At 47.1% G+C, this 24,781-nt stretch overlaps 2 protein-coding genes and 2 long non-coding RNA genes across 6 annotated transcripts in view; 3 read left to right on the top strand and 1 right to left on the bottom strand.

Moving 5' to 3' along the window:
- MYBBP1A (MYB binding protein 1a) overlaps nt 1–2,132 on the top strand; it is an 81,148-nt gene extending 79,016 nt beyond the window's left edge. The window contains exon 27 of the mRNA XM_038376092.2: nt 1,654–2,132. Within this exon, the coding sequence (XP_038232020.2) occupies nt 1,654–2,035 (382 nt within the window). The 3' untranslated portion in view covers nt 2,036–2,132. The remainder of the gene's footprint in view (nt 1–1,653) is intronic.
- Nucleotides 2,133–7,668: 5,536 nt separating this feature from the next.
- On the top strand, nt 7,669–11,505 carry LOC122456964. The gene is made up of 4 exons (XR_006276180.1): nt 7,669–8,133; nt 10,248–10,828; nt 11,142–11,296; nt 11,382–11,505. It is a non-coding gene; the product is annotated as an uncharacterized LOC122456964 (long non-coding RNA).
- A 1,179-nt stretch (nt 11,506–12,684) lies between these two features.
- Nucleotides 12,685–23,904, top strand: LOC122456965. 2 transcript variants are annotated; one of them, XR_006276181.1, is made up of 3 exons: nt 12,685–12,825; nt 14,474–17,670; nt 23,892–23,904. It is a non-coding gene; the product is annotated as an uncharacterized LOC122456965 (long non-coding RNA). The 2 variants fall into 2 exon arrangements; XR_006276182.1 differs by having other exon boundaries at nt 14,722–17,670.
- The window catches only part of SPNS2 (sphingolipid transporter 2), a 174,786-nt gene continuing 165,005 nt past the window's right edge, over nt 15,001–24,781 (bottom strand). For both annotated transcript variants that reach the window (XR_006276179.1, XM_038376274.2), the window contains 2 exons: nt 18,615–18,661; nt 15,001–16,231 (listed from right to left, as the gene is read on the bottom strand). Coding sequence is in view for 1 of the 2 variants with exons in the window: in XM_038376274.2 (XP_038232202.1) it covers nt 18,619–18,661 (43 nt within the window). In the remaining variant the exon portion in view is untranslated. The remainder of the gene's footprint in view (nt 16,232–18,614; nt 18,662–24,781) is intronic.

The following is a 24,781-nucleotide window of genomic DNA, read 5'->3' on the forward strand; positions in this document are numbered from 1 at the left end:
TGACTCATTTCACAGGATGCATGGGCATGCTGTTTGGGTTTTAAGGGCTTGACCCAAAGCCCATTGAAGTAATTAGGAAAAATCCCTAAAAATATCTTCTATCCTGCTAATGCAGTAGTATAATCTCTGGTAGAACATACCAATAAAGGAATAGTACTGCCACTCTTTATCCACAGCTGAAACCATTGCTAGGCATTCTCTGTCCCCTCTGATCTCCTGCCTGAGTTTACAGGGCCCAGCTGCCGTAAGCAGAGACAGAGTGGAGTGTTGGTGGCTTATGTGTCAACTAAGGAACAAAGTGGAATCCAATTAAGTTAACGAATGGGGGGTTTGTGGTACTTTCTCCCCCTTCGAGACACATTCTCATTTTTCAGCCTAACTGAAGGGTGTTCTGTTTAAGTGATGCCGAAGCCTCATGTTATAATGGCGGATAACAAGAGTGAATGTTGCTACCCAAACGACCAGCCTGGCAGTGCCTGAGGGAGGCTTTAGGGATTTCAAATCTTATTCCCTGCATCGTTCTTGGATTGCGTCAGTTCCTTGGGCTGGCACCAGGGGGCTGGAGGTGTCGCAGCGCACTGAATGGTGCGGTTTGGCCCCATCTTTCCCGCGTGGAGTCACTGATGGGCAGCCCTGAGAACCCGAGACCTCTGCGGTGAAGACACTCTGACTTGAAAAGGGTTTGCTGGATTAAAAAACAAGGAGAGAAGCCAGGGAAATTCAAGACTGGATCCTTTCCTGAATCCCTGCTCTGTGCGATCCGAGATGCATGGTAGCTGTTAGCAGTGCTGTAACCTAAGTGGTCTAGCAGGCAAATGGACCTGATTAACTGTCTAGCCGCACCACTGAGTCACGTTGCCTCCAGGGAGGTGTCCGAGTTTGCCATAGGCTGGTGTAATTTAGCAGGGTTAGAGGTGACTCAGTCGAAGCGTCGGTGGGGATTGATGGCATGCTGAAAACGGCCCGAACCTCCCTCCTCTGTCATGCCATACGAGGACAAAGGGCACTAGATAGAAGTAAATAAGAGTGTGGTTTCACATAGCATCTTGTAAACACGGGTAATTGCTGCTGCATAACTAATGAATTCATGCTGGGGCGGAGGGGGCTAGCCTCCCTGCAATGGAAATATAGTGGGGCCTCCACCCTCGTGGGAACTTGCACAGGCCTGGGGTAGGGGCTGGAATGAGCCCAAAAGTTAAGTAGGAACCCGAGATCCTCCTTTCCATCTTTGAGCTGGCTTCCCCAATCAGGTCTCTTGCTCCCCCTCCTGTCCCCCCACGCCCACAAGCTTGTGTACTCAGAGAGACAGAGACACGCACGCACACACACACAAACAAAATGTATACAGCATTGTTCGTTACTGGAGTTGGGGTTGCCTCCCTCTGAAGCTCTTGTTTATCTGCTTGGATTCCAGCCCAGCTGGGGTTGTCGTGTGATCAGATGGAGCAAATGTTCAGATAATGTAACCGACTCTATGTGGCGCTGAATGTAGCTAACCTGCTCTATTTGCTTGCTATGTTATGCTTCCCGTGACGCGCTCATGCTTCTGCTTGCTGTTACTGGCCCGTACTGCCATCCATAGGGGGCAGGCTGCCGTGCATGTCACCTTCCTAGCTGGAACGTGCCATGATCTGTGGTACTCTTGGTTTACAGGCACCCCAAAAAGGAGAAGGCAGTGGCCCAGCCTGAGCACGCCCCTGGAGCAAAGCCTCTCAAGCGGAAGAAGAAAGGCTTCTTGCCAGCTACCAAGAAACGCAAGAACCGCAAAAAGGCTCTCCAGGAGAATGGGGCGGAGAGCGGCAGAGAGGCTGGTCCAGAGAATGGGGCGGAGAGCGGCAGAGAGGCTGGCCCAGAGGGCGGGGAGGCCGCAGCACGGAAGAAGAACAAAAAGAGGAAAGGAGGAGCGGGAAAGGCCAGTGCAGAGGGCCCTTCGCCAAAGAAGGCCAAGGGGATCCATGGCCAAGAAACTCAGGGGAAGCAGGGTAAAGCCAAGAAGAAGAAGAAAGCAAACAAAACACCAGCTCAAAAGGCATAAACTGTGTGGACTTAATCAGACCTGGTTGGGATGTTTTAGTAGCTTATATATATTTTTGCACTATCTCATAGTTTTAATAAACCATCTGTGGTGCTGACCCCTGATGACCTGCCTGTCTGATTCATGACCAGGGAATCTTCTGAGTGCAGGGTGTCGCTGTCTACTGAGCCTGAAGCCTGGGATCAGATAGACATATCCCTGTCTCCAGCCCTTCTGCATGTGTCCTCTGCTCTGTAACCGTGTGGCAGTAGCTGTGTGCCCCACCCTCCTTCCTGCCAGGGTGATTGTCTGGGATAGTGGGAGCTCTTGTCTTGCTCATGTCTCTGCTTTGCCAGTGGTAAGATCTGTTTGTTTCTTTGGGGATTAGGCAGGTAGTTGGCCAGTCAATCAATGCTGACATTCTGCAGGTCAGAAATGGTCTCTGTTACAGTCCCGGCTGGACATTCATGTAAGTCGCTATGACTGGAGAGGTGTCCTCCACTGCTTCAGCCGAGAACTGCAGGGCTTGGTTCCTTTTAGCTCTCCCGGGCTGGACTGGGACCCATTCACAAGCCGAAGGTGCAGCCTCAGCAGTAGCTCTGGTCCTTGCCAGCCTGGGAAGCAGGAGCTGGGCTGTGGGCCAAATTTCCAGCAGGTGTAAGTGACACCTTGGCATTATACCCACTTATGCCAGTGCTGAGTGCTTCCCATTGGAGCCACTCGGGTGCCCTCTTGTGCTGTGAATGCAGCGGGCCGTCTATTGGCCACGCCAGAGTGATGCCCTCCCGTCTCCCCCTTCGCAGTAGCATGGTCTCTGGTGAAGCAGCATTTACTGGGAGGATTCATGTTGGGCCAGGGGCCCTGGTTCCCTGGGGCTGGGATGTGGGTTACAGCATTGCTGCTTTTGAACTGCTTTGCAGCTCGTGGGGTCAGCGTTCTTGATGGATCTGCCCCAGATTACAAGTATCCTTTCCAATCCCCCATATAGTCATCCTTGATAAGTGCCTGTAGTTAATAAATGGAGACTTGAATGTCAAGAATCGATCGCTTCTTTTAAAATTTACCTGTAGAAACACTCAGTGGGTCTTAGAACTGGCTTTCTGCTGCCGTTGACCTTCCCAGCTCTCCCTCCCTGCCCGGAGCATGGCCGAGGCTGCTGGCAGGGGAGCGTTATCCCCAGCAGGGACAGGGTTTTGGGAATATCCCGCTGGATTTAGAGGTGTATGGGCTGGTGGGAAGGGTCTGGGTTTTTAGCTGTTCCTCCAACCTCCCTCCCCTGATTTATTTCCCCCCACCTAAAGGGCTGCTTCTTGCTAATCCAGGTAGGTCTCACCCCTCCAGGTTTCCACTCTGCAAGAGGGCTTCCTCCACAGCAGCTCGGGGCCCTGTTCCAGGCTGCGAATGCTGATGCAGGGGGAAGTCCCACCTGAAACTCTCACTTTCCCCAGGAGGTGGGGTGAGCTGGCCCATTTGTGGCCTCTGTCAGCCTGGCTCATCTGCTTCCCCACTTGCTGCCCCCTGCCCCATTGTACCTGAGCAATGCACCGCTTGAGCTACCCTACGGCACCTCCCGTCCTCCTGCGTGTCCCAGAACGGCACTGCAGGGCCCCCTGCCTTCGTGCTGGTCACTTTCCATGGAAGCATTCGGCACCAGCCTCTGCAGCAGAGGCGGGAGATCCCTGTGATTCATACCTGGCGAATCCGCTGCAGAAAGCTCTCCTGCAATATCCCTTCCTCCCTTGGGGTGGGGATCCTCCTCCGATGTTGTGCCCCCATTGCCCTGTCTGGGGCTGGTTTGGATTTTAAAGTGTGGGGTGGGGAGGTGCAGGTTTCAGTGAATGCTAAACCCACATCCCCCTTGCATGCCAATTTGCTGCCCCATTTTTCTGTAGTGAGACTTCGTGAGTGATTTTTTTCCTCCCAGTGCACCGAGGAGGGAACAGCTGGTCTGCCCAGCTCCAGGAGGACAGCAGCTGCCTTCAGGTGGCGCAGAGCTGTAGTCACCAATGATGTGAGTCACACGGACCCTGCCACCGTTGGCACTAATGGCCAGTTTCAGCAACGAGGCTGGAGATTGACGCTGACGTACCTGCTCTTCTGGGAGGTTTGATGACACCGTGGCTGGCGCAGGAGGTCGAGCTCCTGCAGCCTGGGCTCAGCCTGTTAGTGCAGTGGGATGAAAGGAAACTTCTGTATCCCATGCTAGTGAACACACTGTGCCCCTTTTTCCATCTCTGGACTGTGCAGAGAGGTTGAAGAGACTGTTGCTGCTCAAGTAGCTGATAGGCTCGTGCTTTTAGATCCAGGGTGCCGGGATCAGTCCCTGCCAATGACCCGTTTAGGGCCCCGCTCCAAAGCCGTGGCCGTACCATGTTGCATGGGTAATGCTTGTGTGCTGGCTGCCCTCGTGGCCGACACACGGGGGATCAAACCGAAAGCAGGAGCGGCTGTGGCTTGAGCTAAAGAGCCGTGAGTCGGGAGCTGGGACGGTTCCTGCTCTCTGTGGATTGGCACAGCAGGGACCTTAACACGCTCCCCTGTGGGTTGCACTGGCACAGCCGCTGTCCATGCTGTGCCCGCTCTGTTGCTCACCCTGCCTGAGGGAATTCTGACTGTTTAGGGCCTGACTGAGCGACTCAGGCTTTATTTCCAAGACCACTTGCTTTTAGGGTTTGAAGGGTCCCTGGTGACTAATCCATGGCTGATCCTGGAGGGACTGAAATAGCCTCTGGTTTAGCCTGCGGAACATCTGCAAACCCCATCTCATTCCCAGCATCCCCTGGTCAGCTATTTCCCTTGATACGGCCAAAAAACCTCCCTATGAACTTCTGAGCAAGGTGATGACAAGCAGGGCACCCTCTGCCAATCTGGAATTAGTGGGGCCAGCACCTTTCAGAGCCTCTGCCCTAATAAAGGGCCCCACACTTCAAATCCCTTTCAAGACTCCTAAGAGATGACTGGTGATAAATTATGCAAATGGAGTGTGTGGAGTTTGGGCCTGGCCTGGCTTGATGATCTGCTGATGGGACTGAGAGGGGTTTGAAGCTGTGTGTGTGTATCCGCTGCTGATTTATTCTCTCCTTAGAAAGCTGCCGCTGCTGGGGATTGGGATTTGCTGTCGCTCCCCCTGCAGATCTGGGGAATGAAGCAGCACACAGGCTGGGCAGCACCGTGGCAGCAAAGGTGAGCGTGGGGATGGGGTCTGGCTGAGCCATCTCATTGTCCTCCAGAGGCTGCCCATGGGCAGTATTTTAAGCAGCAGTTGAGGTGCCCAATTGCAGTTAAAATGAGACTCAGTGTCCTTGTGCTTGGCCTTCCCGTAGCCTGCTCTGCTGGCTGAGACGAGCCCGGAGCAGAGCCAGGCACGTGCTGCATACAGGCACCTTTGTATGTGGGTGTGGATTCTGCTACCCAAGCGGGAGCCTTCAAGTGGGCCTGATCCTGAGAGGTGCTGTGCACAGCGACTCCCATTGATTTCAGTGGGCCAGTACTCTGCCCCTTTCAGGACTGTACCGTGTGTGTGTGTGTGTGTGTGTGTGTGTGTGTGTGTGTGTGTGTCCCCGCCCCCGGGTACAGAGTGGGTGAAGCAAGAGCTTGATATGTTTTGAACAAGGGCCTGCAGTGCTCTTCAGTTGGCTGGCTGATTGGAGATCAGATTTCAACAGGACTGCAGGGGAGCAAAAAGCTCCAGGCAGCACTGAAGTGTTTCAAGGAGACTCCCCATCGCTCTTGCAAGGGATGACAGGGCAAAAATATATAGGACCAAATTCTGCTCTCAGTTGCAGTGGCTTTAGCACCTAGATACCAAAGGGGAAGGGCCTGTCGTTGGCTGTTTGTGAAGCACCCGGCACGAGGGGGCCCTGCCCTGTAGAGACCTCTCCTAGAACATAAATGATTGACTCTGACAGGTGGGTGGTAAATGTAGCATAATACCATGGAGGCTGGTTGAGTTACACCAGTGTACATCCAGAGTAACTGGGAGCCGAGTTTGGCATTTTGTCCTAGTGAGGAAGAGGCCAACGACGGGAGAGGTACTAAGCCTGAAATCCTGTGCCCACGATGTTCATCCACCTCTGTCTGTGGGAGGTAATGGATTGCAATTGGGCAGTGTGGTTTGTAGCAGAAGAGCTTGTGTTAAACTGTCGCCTGGTTGTAGTATGTGTAAGGCCATGTCTACACTATCACATATGTCGGCAAAACGTATGTCGCTCAAGAGTGTGAATACTTCCTCGCTGACATAGCTACTGCCACTCGTCGGGGGTGGATTAATTGTGTCAATGGGAGAGCTCTCACCCTTTGGTATAGAACGGCTACATGAGATCTTACAGCGGTGCAGCTTCATTGGTTCAGCTGTGCCACTGTCAGCTCTCTAGTATAGACATGGCCTTACTCTTGGAGATATGGGGGGCAGAAAATCCTTGTGGGTTCACCAAGCCATTGTGCTAGGATAACAACTCTGTTGCCTATTACATTGCTTGGTGGAGCCTGGCTTTGAAGTACAGTTTATATAAAGTGTTTACTGTCCACCAAGTGCAGTCTTGTTTCCCCAGCACTTAGTTGTGCCTTTTAACAATTGCAAAGGCTTCATTTCACTTGGTTTCATGTCCTGTCCATCTCCCAGTTTTCAAGAGACGGACGAGGTGTTGATTTCAATTAAGGCGTTTCTTTCTATTGGTGTCTCAACAGTTCCAGGCAGAGAAACTTGTCAGCAGCCTTGAGAATATAATGGGGTGAGTGCTGAAGGCTGCTTCGGCAAGCAATAAAATCACCCGGGATCTGGACTCACTAAGGAGACCAACAAATCTGTAGTAGGTAATTATGTAGAGCAGCATCTGTGCAGAATAACTGGGCTATGGGTCTGAAGACAGCACAGGCAAGATAAGTGACAGCTGCCCTTCCAGCTTATTTGCCTTAGACTACAGAGAGTGGGTTGGTGGTTGGAGCAGGGCACCAGAAGCTGGGGCTGCAGGGTTCCCTTCCCAGCTCTGCTTCTGCCTTAGGCAAATGGTTTCGTGGTGCTGTGTCTGTTACAGCAAGGGCTGCAGTGATTGTTAGGTGACTACCTGCCTGGTGTTTCTGGGCCAGTGTTGTTCTGTTGCAGGGTCTATCTCCCAGTATGTTCAGTGGCTGCCTCCACCTCCCCACAAGACCCTGTGGAGGCAGGTTTGCCCAGTCCTGGGGCACTCAGGAGTGGAGATTGCATGAGGAGCTCCCTTTCAGAATTGCAGGTTCAAGTCCTGCTGGAGAATTTTAACAAAAAAAGGAGTGAGTGGGAGCCAGAGGCACGAGGAAGTTTGTGCTACTAGACATGCAGGGAGAGAGGCAGTACAGGAGGGCTGATGCAGCAGAAACCAGTCTGGGGGTGGTAAAGAGGTCCCCCATTAACAAAGTGAAGCAAATTAAAAATCCATGTGTCAAACGCCCCAGGGCAGGGCCCAGGGTGCCAAGGGACCCTTGGCCAGGGTGGTCATGGAAGGGTGGGCGACAGGAGCATTGTGGGAGCAGCATCTGCACCACGGTAGCTGCGATGCTCAGGGTTTCCCATCCATGACTGGAAGAGTCGATTGGAGGCAGCACAGGTGGGGGTGATGGAGTTGGGGCGATGCTGGCAGCACCTGTGAAATGTTGGCAGCACTTCAGTGGGGATGGTTACCTCAAAGGACCAAAATTTTAGTTCAGTGGCATTTTCCTTTGCATCCAGGACATGTACGCCCCGCCCAGTGAGGAGCGCAACTACATGGAAATGCAAGGTGTGGGTGTTAACAAACCCTCTGTGGCCAGTATGCTCCTGGTCCTAATGACAGGGTGCACAAATTCATTAACTATGCAGCTGCTTCTGCTTGGTTTGTGTAAATGAAGAAATAGTGTTTGCATCTCCTAGGAAAAGTACATGGCAACAGATGCAACCGCATTGAAGACTGCGCTTGTCACCTTAAGTGGAGTAGCCACAGGGGGATTGCACAGCATTTTGGGCAGGGCAGGGGCAGGGGCACTGCATAGCCAAGAACAATGCAACTGTTTTACATGCACAAAGGCTAAAGTCGCTCCAGGGATAACTGGAACTTCTGACTCTCAATGGGTCTCTTTCTCGATTGCTCTTGGCTGCCAAGAAACTAACAGTAAGGGGTGTTGATTTTTTTTTCAGCTGCTACAGTTGTCAGCTGTGTATGGACTGGGCTGAGCCAGGCCCTGCTGTGAAACCAGCCTGGAGGAGGCACAGAGAGATGAGGACACAAATATGACCTGCTAGTTGAGAAACATTTAACCAAGAGTGCAGCATGGAAAACTGTGAGCGTTTTTCCCAGAGAAATTGGGAATAATCCTAACAGACGCTTCCAGTGTCTCAGCTAGCCGGCTGCACCCTGCTTAATGAAATTCCAGATTAAGCAAAGGTTGGGGGGTGCTCTGGAGCAATACTAAAGAATAGACTCTTCTCTGGGGAGCTCCTAAACTCAGCAGGCATAGGGTTTCAGCACTTGGTCCAAATTGGGGCTTGGGATAACACGGCTTCTGCACTAAGGTTTGGGATGATGGCCAAATGTGTAATCAGGGTTGATAGTGACATGTCTACAGTTTCCAAAGGGTTAACCCTTGACCCAAAGAAGCCCTAAGGATAGAGGACAAGACTCTCATCTAGTAAAAGCTAAAGCCAGTTTAGGTGCCTTTAATGTGCCTGGCACATTAGTGCAGGCATAGGCAGTCTGAGGCCTTGTGCTGTGATCCCCAAGAAGCTATGCAGGGTCTGTCTGAGTCCATATCTCCAGGGGAGGCCTGTTGCAGGAAGTGGACAGATTGAACGAGTAGTTCATCCCATTGCGTCAGGTCTGGTGCCGAGCTGCAGGAGAAGGGAATGTTTTGGATGAGCTTTGAAATGGATCATGAAAGATCCAAAGCAAGATACGGTGGTGTCCTGGGCTCTTTGTTGTGTTGGAGACAGCTCTCTCTCTCTCTCTCTCTCACTAACTGAACAAATAAAGACTCAGGTATTACAACTCGTACTGAGTGACTTCATAACCCTTGAGAAATCCCTGTTAGAAAGCGGTTTTCCCCTATATACTGTAATTGGTATTTCCACTAGTGCAGACTGATGTTTTTTGCAGCCACTGGTAATTGTGGAGGGTGGGTGAGCTAGTGGGATATAGCTACAGTGGGTGAGGGAAGCTTAACACCCTCCCTTAAAGCATTTGTTTAATTGTCACTTTGTGAGTGGTTTTCAGTAAGTGTGATATTCTGAGTTCTAAACAAAGCTCTTGGCCAGGGACCACAGGAGGCTGGAGTCATTTGCAGTGATACGTCTATTGCAGTAGAGCCTAGAGGCCAATGCGGTTATGCTAGCTGCTGTACAGATGTAGTAAATGGCAGTCAGTCATACTGCGATCACGATCTCTGGGAATGAGACTTGGACTCCTAGAGAAAGAGCGCGTTGGCGTTTCATAAGTAGATTCCATTCACAACGCGGAAGCGTTGCCCTCCATTGAAGGTGGCTTGAGTTGCAGGTGCTCAGCAGGTCTCAGGACCCTGGGTCTCCGTACCAGGACTAACCCAGTAAATTGGGCTGTGGTCTACTTGTTCTATTCCAAAAGCCCTCAATCAATGCCTTGGAAAGATCTCCAGGGCCAGCAGCAGACGGGAAAAGGAGTGAACTAACATGGTAAAGGAGAGGAGTTGGAGGTGCAGTATCTAATCCAATTTCTGTCTCATCACTACAGGGCTATAGGGCCTGCTAACGAGAGTGCCATGTACCTCCTGCCACAGCCCCCAAAAAAATGTGACCAGGAGAGAGAGACTGGGAGCTTTGGCTTTCAGCTAACTGGGCAAACACTGCTGAGGCTCCAAGTTCAGCTGCAGGACTATCTGAATGCATAAAAACCTGCATAATCAAATCATTGGCACAATCTGATCAAGCTGAATGCCTGATGCTCTCTGCCTACAGGAAATTAGCACTGAGGGCGATTTCTCTATTTAAGGGGTGAGTCCTGGGCTGTTCTACTGCACAAAGGGAAGGGGCACTGGGATTTGTGGTGCATTCCCTGGTTGGCACAAGGGCTGGCAGCACCGGAGCTAACAGATCACTTCTCTTGGGCTGGGGGAGGACTCCCGCCATCTGGGCCTCTTCTCCCACTCAGGCTGGCTGCTGCCAGGAGAGTTGCGCCCACTGTGCAGTTCAGCTGAACGTGTCACTGGTTTTAGGTTCTTGCTAAGTTTAGCCCCTTTCTGTGATTCTCATCCACAGGACAAATTGGAGCCATTCCTTAAAACAGGCAAAAGGTTTTGCCTTGGCAGCCCTGGAGATGTAAGTCCTTTATCCACAGAACTGATCCACCAGCGGGATTCTTCTTCTGCACCTACCCCAGCTCTGCTCCCAAGTGCTGCGCCACCCCTTGCTGCACTGGGGGCAGTTCAATCTCCCGGGCTCCTTAGATCTGAGGGCCAGAGGCTGCACTTCTGTGAGACAGATGAGTGCCTACTCTCTGGCCACCACTCCCCTGAGAGCACTGATTTTGCATGGGTCACCAGCTGAACACTGTGTTTGCCAGTCTGGTTTAGATCAAACCAGCACCCTGAAGAGGCTCTGTAGTCCCCTTAACTCTCCTCCCTGCTGTGTTTCCTTTGGATCCATTTAAGAAAAGGTTGATGCTTCCCCCATCAGGAGCTGCTGCAAACACTGTTGGAGCACGACTGTCCAGCTCTACATTAAATCTAAGGCAGCCCTGAGCAACCATCTCTCTGGGAATTGCACCCCAGCAGTGCATGAGTGAGAGCCTGCAGCTTCTCTAGAGGCCGGAGCCACGACACAGACAAAAAAGCCGGGAGGTATGTTTTAAATACTTTTATTTCTTAATTTACATAAAGGTATATATTTGGCTTTATTTTTCTTTATACTCTGAGACTGACAATCAGTTGCTCTTAAAAAATAAAATAGCCATTTGCTTCTGAAAGAAATCAGAAAACTATTTTATACTCCTCCCTTGTATAACAAGAAAACGTACAATATACTCCCATACATCACATAGTAAAAGTGATTGCAAGTGCTGGTTTACAAACCAATAAAGCAAACAGAGAAGAAACCAAATAACTAGAATGTGGGGAAAAGCGAGACTACCTTAGCGTTCCAGTCTACATAGAGTTATTTATGTCTCCATCACCACTCTGAGGTTTGACTGAGATTAGAGGATGCTGGCCCAGTACTTCAAGCTTCACTCAGGTAAGCAGTCCTGTAGATTTACCAAACCCTTAGCTATGAGCGTAAAGGCTGCAGGATGTGAATACTTATTTGGTGTGGTTGCAGTGTTAATAAGTGTCTTGTTGCTGCCTTGTCCCCATTGCCCGCAGTTTTGTCTCCCGCTGTGCAAAAGCTCCTGTGGAGGTTGCATTGGCACAAATGCTGCTCTTTGTGGCAGAGGTAAATGCTTTTAAGATGAAGTGAAGTATAAAGAAGCTCTTGCAATCTGCTGTAACAATGTGGTTTTGCTGAAGGCACCCTGCAGCCTCCCCAGCTCTCTGTAAACTTTACCCCACCCATTCATGCAGAGTGCCATTACACTTAATATACCAGGGTAACCACAGACTATTGCACTAAGGGAGCTGGTATCTTGCAGCAAAGCATCACAGGTGCTGAAAGAAGGGTGAAATTAGGGATTTCAGAGGAGCACTGAGGGAGAAGGATGGACTTAACAGTATTGTGGGCTACACCTGGACAAAAAGGTACAGTGTAGGCTTGCCCCTAGCATTGACCACCTTACCTCAGGTGCTCTGTGCGTACGGGAAGGAGGGGGAGAGTTCGCCAACTCCCCCTTCCATTGGGACTGTTTTAGCTGCTCTAAGGTTTTACTAGACTATGCACTAGTTATCAACAATGCAGTTTGTTTTGGGGGTGGGGCGGGGAAGGTAAGAGGACAGTGGCCTTCCAAATGCCCCCAGGACGCATTTAAATTAAAGACTTAAGTCTAATGCACTGAACCACATTTTGCTTACAAATAATCAGCCCAAGCCTTGCTTCTCTTTTGTGATGGGTGCTAATAGATGAAGTCCCTTAAGTAGATCTTTAATTGTGGCCCCTCTTACACTGAGGTGTGTTTTCAAGTGGAGTTGATAGCTCTCCAATCCTACATTTTGTGGCCTAAATTGCTTATGCTAAAGCTTTCTCTTCACCCTGGAAGTGATTTCATAAAAACCCACTTCTCTGCAGAGCTGGTGCATTGAGAGAGTTCTCTGTACAGAAATGAAAGGGTCTCTCCTTCCACCAGCTTCACTCTAATTCTACCTTCATATCCTCCCTCTCCCCATTACGCCAGCAAGTGCAGATATCCACAAGACAACACTAAATTTTTGCTGTGTATGTTAAATAATAAGCCCTATGGTTCTAGCTGTTAAGTGACAAGATCCCATTAAACAATCTGGATTGTGGTGCAAAACGACATTCACCACATTCTCTGTTTCTAGATGACTTTTCCTGAAGCACTTCTGTAGGGAAAACTCATAATAGCTTGGTCAAAACTAACTACTTGAGACCCTGCCCTAGTAAACTCTGCATGTGGGAGAGGACGAATCTAGTGTTTGGCACGCTGCACCAGAATACTGGAATTGGATGTTTGAGAGGGTGGTAGGGAAGAGCATACTTCATTGAGACAATGCCTCATAGGTCAAGTCTCTTCATTTTACAACTGAAGAAACAAGAAGAGAGGTAGTGAATTGCCTACAGTCAAAGTGGCAGAGCCGGGCCTGGAACCCCACTCTTCCTGTCAACAGGAATATGCAGCCTCACCAGAGGGAGCCGGCACTAGCAGACACCCAGAATGTTACAGCAGAAGGTAGGTTGTACCCGGCCACCACCTCTTTAGTGTTTTTCAAACCTCTCTTCTGAGAGTGGTTGGAAAGCTTGACTTGACTTATAGCTTTGTTATTGCCTTACCCCCTTTATCCCAATTATCTGGTTTCTTTCTAAGAGAATAAATATTTAATAGAAGCTCTAATAGAACAACCCTTGAAAAATTCCGTCTCGGAATAGAAATACGTAGCTACAAGTTAAAAAAAAAAAAAACCTTCATCTCTTCAGGTGGCTGAACGTGGATCATGGTCTGTCACGGGGAAGTGGCAGCCTCAGGACGGGGGTTCTAAATTCCCTGCTCCTTCCCCTCCCTTAGTTCTCCTGGCTGGCTACTCTACCTCCTCCAAATGGAGAAGAAATCAATCAGTGAAGGATCATTGGTGTGTGGGGACTGGAACTAATTCTCCATTTGCCTGTCTGTGGCTGAACTGGGCCTTGTTTCATAGGGAGTGAGGTCAGCCCGTCCCATCAAGGAGATGAAGTTGTTGTAAAATAGAAAATGCTGTCAAATGAAGGGGTATTTATCGGCTCTTTCCATTGCAAATTTAAGGGAATAAAATCTCAGTAAATGCCAAAGTTCTGCTCTTGAGAGTAAGTGCAGTAACTTTTAAGACAAAGCACTTGAAATAATAATTTAGGAAATTCGGCTAATTTTCCCTTAGCCTCTGAGGTCAAGTGACTAATTATTATTAATGTTTTACATAAATTAATGGAGAACATCTTAATGAGAAGCACAAAAAATTCATGTGCTTCTAACTCAGGCCTTTGGCTGCCAGACTGCCAAGTTGACATTTTCTCCAAGTAATGTTAATAACCGTATGAGATAGGAAATGAAGCATTGTTTTGAACTTGCTTTGCTTATTATTTTAGTGACGCAAAAGCGCATTCACTGTTCTCCTGGGGATGAGCCAGTAGTGGGGCTTCTGTCTCCAATTGTTTGCTCAGCCTATAAGAAGTACTTTTAAAAAAACAAAACAAAACCACCCTTTAAGTGTATTTTAGTGAAAAGAATCCTTTGCAGAATTCTATTGGGCACTTCTATAACAGCCCTTTAAACCTTATTTCCACAGTTTAGAAGAAATTAAAACAACATCTTGTGAGATTTGTTTTAGCAAACATGTAGGGTCACTAACCTCTCCATGTAAGGTAATCTAGGCAATTCTAAGGAGCACTTGTGGCACCTTAGAGACTAACAAATTTATTAGAGCATAAGCTTTCGTGAGTTACAGCTCACTTCATCGGATGCATCCAATGAAGTGAGCTGTAACTCACGAAAGCTTATGCTCTAATAAATTTGTTAGTCTCTAAGGTGCCACAAGTGCTCCTTTTCTTTTTGCGAATACAGACTAAGTGACGGCTGCTACTCTGAAACTAGGCAATTCTAGTTTCTCTAGCATTACTGTTCGCCAGCGTGAAGGCTTGTCTTGCTCTCATTCCTCTGGTAGGTTATCCCAGATAAACCACCTCCTAGCCCCAACTACAGTTAAGAGCTGGTCTCCTTAATTCCAAGGGGATTAACAACAGATATTTCTGCTCAGTCTGGTTTTTAAAAGGAATATTGTTAATGTGGCTGTTTTGACCAGGCTGCTGGTAACTGGAAGCATCTGCCCTCTCTTGTGTTTTCACTGCAGAGCACAGCTGCCTTCCTTCAATGTAGAGTGTGAAAGTGAAAAGACCTGAAGCACTTTAAAGTGGGGTGGACTCTGATTACTTAATGCAATGTCATATATGCAGTCACTGCAGTGCTGCTTAAAAGGATGGAGACATTAGTCAATCAATGGCTCCAGTGATCTCAAAAACACGGATGAGTTTATGCTATTATTAAAACCATCCCAGGGTTGGTAATGCCTTTGCTAATTTAGTATTGTTTCCAATCCAGCCCTGGCCACAGTTTGAAGGGAAGTGTGTTCTGCTGGACTGGTTGAGAAGGTATGAGGCCTACAGTGATGTGTAGGCCTAATAGAGTTTTCTCCCAAGCAGGAAAATAAGGTGAGTGGGCAAGCGGACATTGTTCTGGAGCTGCTAGCACTTCATTGCTCTCACAGCTGTACTACGTTCCATGCTGGCATCATGTACATTTTATCCTTGAATGTCAACTGCAAGAAACAAGACCCCTTTGTTCATCAAATCAGCTAAGGAAGGCTCACTTCTTACTAACTCAGTTTAGACCAGTGTGTTAAAAAGAAAATCCCAGTTGCATTTCTGTAAAGATCAAAGTGAACTTAAGTAATACAGTCACTCCCCTGGGAGGGAGCAAACCAGAACAGTAGGATGATGGGGAGGGGGAACAGGATGTGCATTGAATCTAAAAATCCTTCTATAACTGCAGTTGCTGGATAGAAACAAAGCTTTATAACATCAGAAATGTGCCATAAATGGAAAAAATAATTAGTATTTGCAACATGCCTAATGATGAACATTATATGCATGTAAACAAAGACGGGGCAGCAATACCAGACTCCACATAAAGCAATTAATCTCTGGATTTTGGTATTCTGTAAACCTTCTTCTACCTGGAACTGAAACTAAGTATGTTAAACAAAACTGGAAGCCACCAGATATCACTGACCGTGCTTTTCCTGGCTCATCTTTAACAATCCCAAAGAACACCTGGTGCTGGGAGAGATTTCTCCTCCTTCCAGCTGATCAGGAATAAGAGACAGATCTCCATGCCAGCTCCTCCAGTACTTCCTTAAGCAGGATGCTGTTGCTTGAACATCTGTGCCATCCTTTCTGAATGTTCCTTGGAGCCCTCCTGGGGATAGATGCTGCAACACAGTGGAAGCTTTCACATCCAGTACAGGTGCATGAGCCTTTCGAGATGCTCAAATTTTAAATACAACTCTATCAAATCTCTATTTTATGAGCATAAAGCATCCTCTGACTTGTTTAAATAATAATTAAAGAAAGCTGGGTTGAGCCTTCAATTTGTAAAGCTGTGATGTACAGAAAAGGTCCCCATCTAGCATAGTCTCTGGCTGACAGAACTGGCAGCATTTAATAGGACGGAAGATGCCCTGTATGCAACATAGACTTCTTCACTGGCTAAACCTAAAACTGTATACACAATGTACAGTCACTCACAGGGGTAGTGTGGTTGTGGGCTCTTCGGACACTCACTGTTGACACTCAGCAATGTGGGGAAACCCTACAATATCCTTAGGCTTAGGAGCCCTGATATCTAGGCCATCCTCATTTGTGTCTTTGACCCTGTCCCTGCAGCTGGTTAGAGTGAAGTGATTGGTTTAGCACTTGATAAGACTCCAAATGTATCCCGGAGTTGGAACTTTTGTTTGTGTCCAGTGCTGGGGTTTCCGAGCAGGAGGTTGGAGTGGTGGTTGTGAGAGCGGGAGTCCACGCAGCATGTCCTTCATCATCCATAATGTCAACTGTGAATAAAAGGGGGGAGTCTCATTAGTGTGACAGGGGCTGTGTATGGATCTCTGAAGACAGGTGCTGGTTCTGTTCTTCCCATGAGCTTGGAAAACAAGCCCCCGTCTTCACTCAAGAGGTCGATTCGAACAGATGAGGCCTCATCTATGTGCAAGCTGTACCGCCTTAATTATGCCAGTATAGTTAAAGCAGTACAACCAGCCTACTGCAGATGCAGTTCTACTGCTGTAGCTTGTTCCCACAGGAGAAAGGGGAAATGTTGTACCAGTATAAGGTACCATGTACTCACCTTACTATATCCACATTAGGGCTTGTATTGGTATAAATAGAGAGGTTAAAAAAAATCACTCCCCTTCCCAAAATAGTTATACTGTAGCGTAGACCAGATCTGTCTTAGCCAAGTTCAGTGGTAATTTACTGCTGTGTAACCCACACCATAGATAAGTACATGAACAATGGGCAGTAGGAAAAAACAAGGGAGGAGGCAGTGTAGGTGCACTTAGCCCTGCTGCAACACAACTAGATTTACCCCATTGGCACATTTGACATTCTCTCTGAAACCAGCTCATTATCTGCATCACAAGACACCCAAGAAAGATGCTTGACTATTGCTTGAGGTTCTTCCATGGCTGTTCAGATTAGAGTCACAAGCCTCACGCTTGTCTTTAGAGGACCCTAATCTGTGTCTTAAATTGCTCAAAGACTAAAAATTAAGTTTTACTAGGTGACATGGAGTACTGCGAAAATTACACTAAAATTAGGAAGAAAAGGACATCAGCAATTCTGCTACTAAAGATGATGAAATAGAACCCAGCTACCTCTCTTGGCACTGCAGGGGTCAAAGGAGTAAAAGGCAACATAAATTTATTTTAAGCAAGTGGCACCAGCAGTGTTGATACTGAATTCCCTGTTGAGTAGGGAAATACTATTCTTACATCACTACATGACCTTCCATTTCTAACTGCTCTAATGGGAAACATGTTAATGCCATTATAAGTAAGTCTTGCAATCAGTCTTTGAGTCTTTAACCATGTAAAACAGCTGCTATTAAATGGCATGAAGTTGGTGTTAGACTTCCAGCCCAGCACATGAAAGGTATGAGCTTGCCTATTAAATGCTTAGATTCTACAGTGTTCTATGTCCGCCCATAGAAACAACACATCTGCTGCAGTCAAGATTGCATTACATCAGTCCCCAAAAAGGGCCATTCTTAATTGTGCTATTTCATGATGATTCTCCCAGTGCACTTAGTTTATGGGAAAGAAAAATCTCCTCTTTTTTTAAATGTGCTTAATTAATTTTGGCCCCAGTCAAAACCCAGGAAGAGTTTATCCTTTGCTCCAAGCTATGGTTCTGTGACTGGCGGCCAGTGATTAAAAACAGCCTGAGCAGGGGGGACAGGGGCTGGTTGTCCAGTATTAAGACTTGCTGGGGTGTTCCTGGAAATCAGTCACTCCAGTGATGGGCTATGTCTATCGACACTGCAGAGACTATGCAGGCATAGCCCCTCGTGTGGACAGTGTATACTGATGGCCGGGTGGTTTTCTTCATACCCCTGACTGACACAGTTACACCAGGATAAATTTTAAGAGTAGACCAAGCCAAGAGCAGGTGGCTTGACATTGGTGTCAGTGTTCATGTGATGCTCCTTATTTGGATGGGGCTGCAGGACAGTCAGGGCCTGAAGTATCTTTCAGTGGCTGCTGCAAAATTGGAAAGTGTTATGCCCTAGAGCTCCCCACTCTCACCAGAGCAGAAAAAGGAGGAGATGTAACATGGTGCTTTTTCAGCACACGAGCTGGTTTAATTGCAGGGAAGCTGGGTGAGGACTCAGACAAATTTTATAGGCCCTTTCCTCTCCACGTTTATTTATTTTTAATCAAGGCAACAAATCTACTTCTCAAACTATATCTCAGGCCATGTAAAACACAGAGTATGGTGCAGGCCTCTCAGATGCCTCAGTCCCTTGCACTTTTTTTTTGCCTAAAGTAGGTGATTTTATTGCAAAAGTCACAGAGATCTGATGCACTGGGTTTTTGCTCTTATGGGTAAGCAAGGCTGGAGGTATATCACATGTAAGTTGCTCCTAGGAGGCTGTAACATAAGGCCTTGGGGGTGGGCAAATAGAGTAAAATGGAGAGAGTTTGCAGCTGGGGCTGTCTTGCTCTAATTATCGGAACCCAAAGTCACTTACTTTGCACTCTATCATGTTGCTCACCCTTGCTCCCTGGAGGATGTATAGGGGAAAATCACCTAGTACACAGTTCAATCCCTCTGCTAACCTCGTGTCAGGAACTGGAATTTCTTCTCCAACGCCCAGCACGCACACAAGTCATCTTTGTCATTAAGGAACATTTTGTGTTGGTTTTGGTCACTCACCGTCTCAGACTTTCACAGTGGCTGGTGGCATCATCAGTTGATTCACCCTGGGGGGGGGGGGGAAGAGAATGTCAAGTATAAACCACTACCATGGAGGTGTTAGAGCATCAATTAGCCAAAAGAACACTACCTAAAATCTACCGTCCTTGCATTGAATTGTCAAGGTTCATACTGGCAGTGTGTCTTATTTTTTTCAGAGTGCTCAGTCTCTAAAGAGATAGGAAGATAGGGTGCATTAGCAGCCGTACTGCAAACACAAAGCTGGGGCTCCCAGCTCTTTCACGGTAGTGTCTGATGGTAATTCTGACAGCCACTGGAACACAAAGTAACATGGCTGATACTAATTGACAAGAACCCAACAACCCTCCAAAGGCATTCAGACGGACGGGCGGGCGGCCGTTGTTTCCCTAAGCAGGGAACAAGGCTGTTTGTGCAGTAGCAGTTGCTTGGTGTCCTTTTGACTGACAACATAAATGTAAACAGCCACCACAGATAAAGGTTAGTTAAGGGAAAAAAAGTCATCTTTCAATCACTGGAGCTGAAAGACTTGTTGGGCCTGACAGCAGCTCTCAGGGCCAGATCTAATCCACCAGATGTGCAACTTCTGCTCGACAGCCCTGTTCTCTGTCCCAGTCAATGTAAGCTGCCTTATGTCGACCTAACTGTAGTGTAGACCAGGGCTCAGATCTCAACCAGTCACTCATTCTGAAGCTATGCAGAACAGGTTAATTCTGCCAGCACTTTATTCTTAGCACAGAGTATGCATGTGCATTGCTGGCAGGTGTGCCAGGGACACTCAGAATGCACCACTTGTGCTGCTTATGTGCAACATGTGAGGGGTTAAAATGTATCTTCTCCGTCTATCTTGGGTACTTCTATAGCCCCCATCACCATAGTATTTGAGCATCTCCATCTTTACCTTATTTATCCTCATGCTCCTCTATGAAGTAGGGCAGTGATATTACCCCCACCCCCTTTTACAGATGGGGAACTGAGGCTCAGAGAGGTTAAGTGTCTTGCTCACGATCACCTAGGAAGTCTGTGGCAGAGGAGGGAATTGAACCCAGATTCTCACATCTTATTCCCTGGATCATCCCTCCTCTGCCAAACACTCCAAGTGTTCATGTGGTTTTCTGCCTAATCTAGGAACAGCCAAGTAGAAGCTTCCTGCTCTGCTGCCCACCTACATCCTAAGTATCCTTTGCTTTCATCAGAACTCTCAGGAGGCACCAGAAGGTCAGCAGTGAAGACTTACCAAAGCAGGGGAAATAAGGGAAAAATGCTAATAATTCCAAATTTTTCAATGGTAGTAAAATGTCCATGGACCTGAGCTGCCAGGAGGCTGAGGAGTATCCCAGACCTCAGAGGGGTCCCACTGGTCTAACAGCGATAATCCCACGTTGAAGAGTTTGTCACTTCCCGTTTGGGAATATTTGCCGACTAAGCAGCTGTTCCTAAACTGTGCTATTTTCTCCCGAGGGAGGGAGATGGGAACCATTCTGTTATTTCCTGACAGGGAAGGAAACTCTTCCAAACTGCCTTTTAAGAACTAAAACTGGTCAGAGGCACTTTTTTTCTGGTTGTTTTCACTGTTATCTCCACCAGTTACAAATGAGTCCCCGTCCCCAGTTTCCTCCATCTAGAAAACCCAAATATTTCTCCTAGATGAAATCAAATAGATTTCATGATATGTAACAGCATCTATAATTACAAAGTATTCATAGAGCCATCTCTTTAATATTAGACTACATGTCTGAAATTATGTACTAAATATTTAAGGTTGTAAACAGATCTAATTTTCTAATTCATAGCAATGCTTAAGATAGAAACTTCTGTAAGAAAAAGAGCCAATTTAATATACAGTTGCTGTGACCTTTTATGGGTTATTTTCTCTATGCACCAGCCTCACTGAAAGTAGTCTGGGCAGTTTAGAAAAGGCTATCCTCCAATTACCCTTTTAATCCAGGCACTATACATAGCTAGCCAACGCACCCCAAGATTTATTATTTGTAGCACAGTAGACCTCATTATGCTAGCAGCTATACAAACACATAATATGAGACAGTGCCTGCCTCAGCTTCTGAAACAGAATTTGCTGCCAAAATGCTAGCAGAGCCAAATCTTCTCCTTCCCTATGTTCAGGCATAAAGAGAAAGTCAACCTTCCCCTTCTAGCAGCCCACTCATCCTGTCCTCATTTAGGCTAAAGTTTTCAAAAGAATCTTAGTGGCTTGGGAGCCAAGCTGCCCCTTTCAAAAGTGATAATTGGGAATCTATGTCCCCTTGACTTTCCAAGGGATGTAGGTTCCAAAGGGCTGGAGGTGCTTTGGAAAACCATTACCCTGCCTGTGCTTGCGACTTCCCAAACTCCAGGCTGCAGGATCACTGACTGAACTGAGGAGGAGCAGAAGGGAGAGAACACAACTCTAGCTGGAACCTATCGGCATTAGCAAGGGTGAGACTCAAAAGGAAGGAAAAGGCTGTGATTTTCGAAAGGGGAGCAATATTGGTCAGTGCTTCCCCAACCTTTGAACAGTATGTTTCGTGCACTGATTCCATCTATAGTGTGCATGTTTTAGTAGCCGACACGTTTTCAAAACACCTCTTTTTGCAGTACCCAAATTAGAGCTATCGTTTTGCTACAAGGAGAGAGGGATAATAGGAAATAATGCCCTAATTTTTACAGCCTTCTGTATCTAACATTAATTAACTTATGAACAGCAATAAATCCCTTTACAGAGTTCCTTTTGCCCTGTGATATTAACAGCAAAACCTCATTCAACCTTTGCAATACTCAGGGCAGGAGTTCTCAACCAGGGGCACGCATACCCCTGGGGATACGCAGGGGTCTTCCAGGAGGTACATCAACTCACCTAGATATTTACCTAGTTTTACAACAGGCTATATAAAAAGCACTAATGAAGTCAGTACAAACTAAAATTTCATACAGACAATGACTTGTTTATACTGCTCAATATACTATAAACTGAAAATGTAAGTACGATATTTATATTCCAATTGATTTATTTTACGGTAAAAATGAGAAAGCAATTTTTCAGCAATAGTGTGCTGTGACTATTGCGGCCAGTACTTTTGGGAGCAAGTAGATTTTTAAGTGAGGTGAAACTTGGGGTACGTAAAACAAATCAGACTCCTGAAAGGGCTACAGTAGTCTGGAAAGGCTGAGAACCATGGATTTAGAGCCTTCAAATTCCATAACCCCCAATCTCCATTGACTGCAACTGGAGTCAAAATGCTAGAGCCCAAGATATACACAATGCAGGTTGGCATTAAGTTTTAGGATAGGTATCTGGCCATTTGAAACACAAAATTCTCTGTGGTCAATTTCCTACAGAAATAGAGGCATCATGCAGAACATCCCTTAGAGCAGGGGTTCTCACAAGAAAATTTTTGGCTTCAGTGTGGCTACAAACTCTTACTGGTGGCTGCTCTGACTGTTTTTCCTAAAGTATTTTAGGAAAAATTAATACACACATCTACATATCCAAATCATTGTAATTGTTGTAAGTCGGGATTTTTGCTGACTCAATAATAAAAATAATGTACAACTGTCTAGTCTTTACTGGACAGAATAGAAACAAAATAAGATACTTTGCATGATCTTGCCTTTTTTGTTGGTTTTTTGATTCTTTTTTTTAGACTTGCTAGCTAGTAAGTCTAGGGCTGTGAAAACTGATATTTGTATGCTTGTTAATATCACTTTAAACAGCTGACTTACTATCTAGCTGGGAGGCAGTGAAAAGTGATATTAACAAACATTCAAATATTGCTTTTCACAGCAGTTTACTCAGTTCTGGCACAAGCTGGGTGATAGATTAAGCCCTGGATAGAGAGGTGGGCAGGGAGGCGTGGGACCCAGGGGTGATGGAGGGCTGAGGGAAACAGTGGGGCCCAGAGACAATGGGGGTTGGTTAGCCTGCAGCCAAAGCTTGAAGCCCTGCAGCCGGAGACCCACAGCCAGAACCTGCCACGCCAGGGCGGAAGCTGGAAGCCCAAGCCCCACTGCCCCAGGAGAGGGGCCACTGCTGTGTCCCTCCCATCACTGTCCAGGAGGCTATGGTTGCAAGAAGTGCCCCTGGTGGCCATATTTGAGAAACGCTGCCTTAGAGTCTCTCCTGTTAAAGTGATGTGCCTAGAGGGACACCTGCAAAAATACCTAACTTCTGTCCCACTAAAACGGTGCCTTTCTGCAGACACCAGTTACGTCCAAGAGAATTTCACCTAGTCTTTGGGAAACAGGAGCCTCCCCGAAAACACCAACGTCACTATTTGTTTTGTAAACACCAACACAGCTTTCAAAAACTTTGTCTGTTTGAAGATATATAATAACCTACCTAAGGAGAAGATTTCTGATAAAAGAGGGTTCTTTAATCTAGCAAACCAAGGCGTAAGACCCAATTACTGAAAGCTGAAGCTAGACAAATGCAGACTAGAAATAAGGCACAATATTTTTTTTAAACAGGGAGGGCCGTTAACCACCAGAACTAGTTCCTCAGGGCTGCGGTAGAGTCTTTCTAAATAATACACAATAGCTAAACGAAAAGTTAGGCAGGAATTGTTGGTGAAATTCTCTGGCTGTGTTACATGGAAGGTCAAACTCGATGACCATAATAGTTCTTTATGCCTTTAAAATTATGAAAAGCAAACCTTTCCTTAAATGCTAGAAATAATTAATCTGCTCGATTACTTTTCTTAAAGGGCTTTTATGCTTTTCTGCCCCAGAGCTTAGTTAGCAACAACTCTCCCCTGCCTTGTGTGTGTGACTACAATTGCCTGCAGGTTCACTATTCAAGTCCTATAGTAATTAGCAGCCCAGCAGGGTCCAGCAGTCTGTGAACCCACCCACTGGAACTCATGGAATCTGTCGCATAGCGTTAACTTCGTAACACTTCTGTTTGAACCTGCCTGACAAAACCGGAGGCAAAGGATACACCACTCATAGCTGCCTCATCTTGTGGAAATGCACAGTGAATAAGTATGTTGAAAGAAGCCCTATGAATAGGCAGAGGAATAGAACGAGCTAATTGTACAATGGTTCAGCTCATATAGTGTCTAACCAGAGGGCGTGTACACAGTGAACTTCCCTGGCTGAATGTCCAGTGTAGGTGTCTACTATTGGGTTTCTTGGTCTCAGACTGGCGCACACCAGGCTTGTATTCCAGAGGGATAGGCAATGGTGTCAGCGTAGCCCCCCGACAGTCCGAAAGGGACTAATGCAATTGCGGCCATCCAGAAGGAAGGTGGCAGGAACTCTAAGGGGAAGGAGAATGGGTCCCAGCGTGGGGTGGGTTGTGGGAATCTCCATGTAGTCTGGGAGGAGTGCTCCCCACTGTGGAGCAGAGTACCAGCAACCCCCCCCCCCCCATTTACAAAGCGAGGTTCTAATGGGCTTTCCTGGACGAGGAATACAACAGGAAAAAACCTGAGCCCTGGAACCATTCACTTAATCAACGTTGGGGTAACTGCAGGGAACATGTGAAATGGGCTCGTCCCTGTAGAAGCAGAGCACTGAGATGGCTGCATGTTAAGGTTTTGATCAACCCACCCTGAGTCAACTGTCTACCTCTATTGTTTCCGAAACTGATCTGGTCACATCAACAACTTCATAAACATGTACCAAGTAGATTTAAAGCTAGTTGTTCTGCCAATTCTGTCCCGGCCTGTGATACAAACAGGTGGCCATGGACTAAAAGACATGTTCAGATTTTGTTAGGCTAGGGCTGACCCTGTTTAACTCACTCAGACTCTGCACGTACCCACAAGCTGTGCTCAAGGCAGTGACAAAGCTGCTCCCGCCATCATTCAGCCTCCACATAAATTACAAGCGCCCATCTGTACAGCACCATCATGGAGACTGCACCAAGCTGAAACTTCACTGCATGGGGATCACACCGATACTTCTTTTGGGTTTCACCACGTCCCCTGGAGGGCTCTGAGTCAGTCAGACCCAGTTAAATCCAACTAGTTTCACCTGATGTTGCTTGTTGCCAAGCTGTCTACTGAGCTCAGGTTCGTTCAGAAATTCTGCCCAGTTTTGAAACAAGTCAGAAAAATCCCTGAATTTCCTTTAAAATTATTTTTTAAAGAGCCCAAGGAGCAACAAAAAACAAATCAGCTGTCTAACTATTGTACAGTGTTCTCTTCAAC

This window comes from Dermochelys coriacea, chromosome 17 (genome assembly GCF_009764565.3).
Source record: "Dermochelys coriacea isolate rDerCor1 chromosome 17, rDerCor1.pri.v4, whole genome shotgun sequence".
Taxonomy (NCBI): domain Eukaryota; kingdom Metazoa; phylum Chordata; order Testudines; family Dermochelyidae; genus Dermochelys; species Dermochelys coriacea.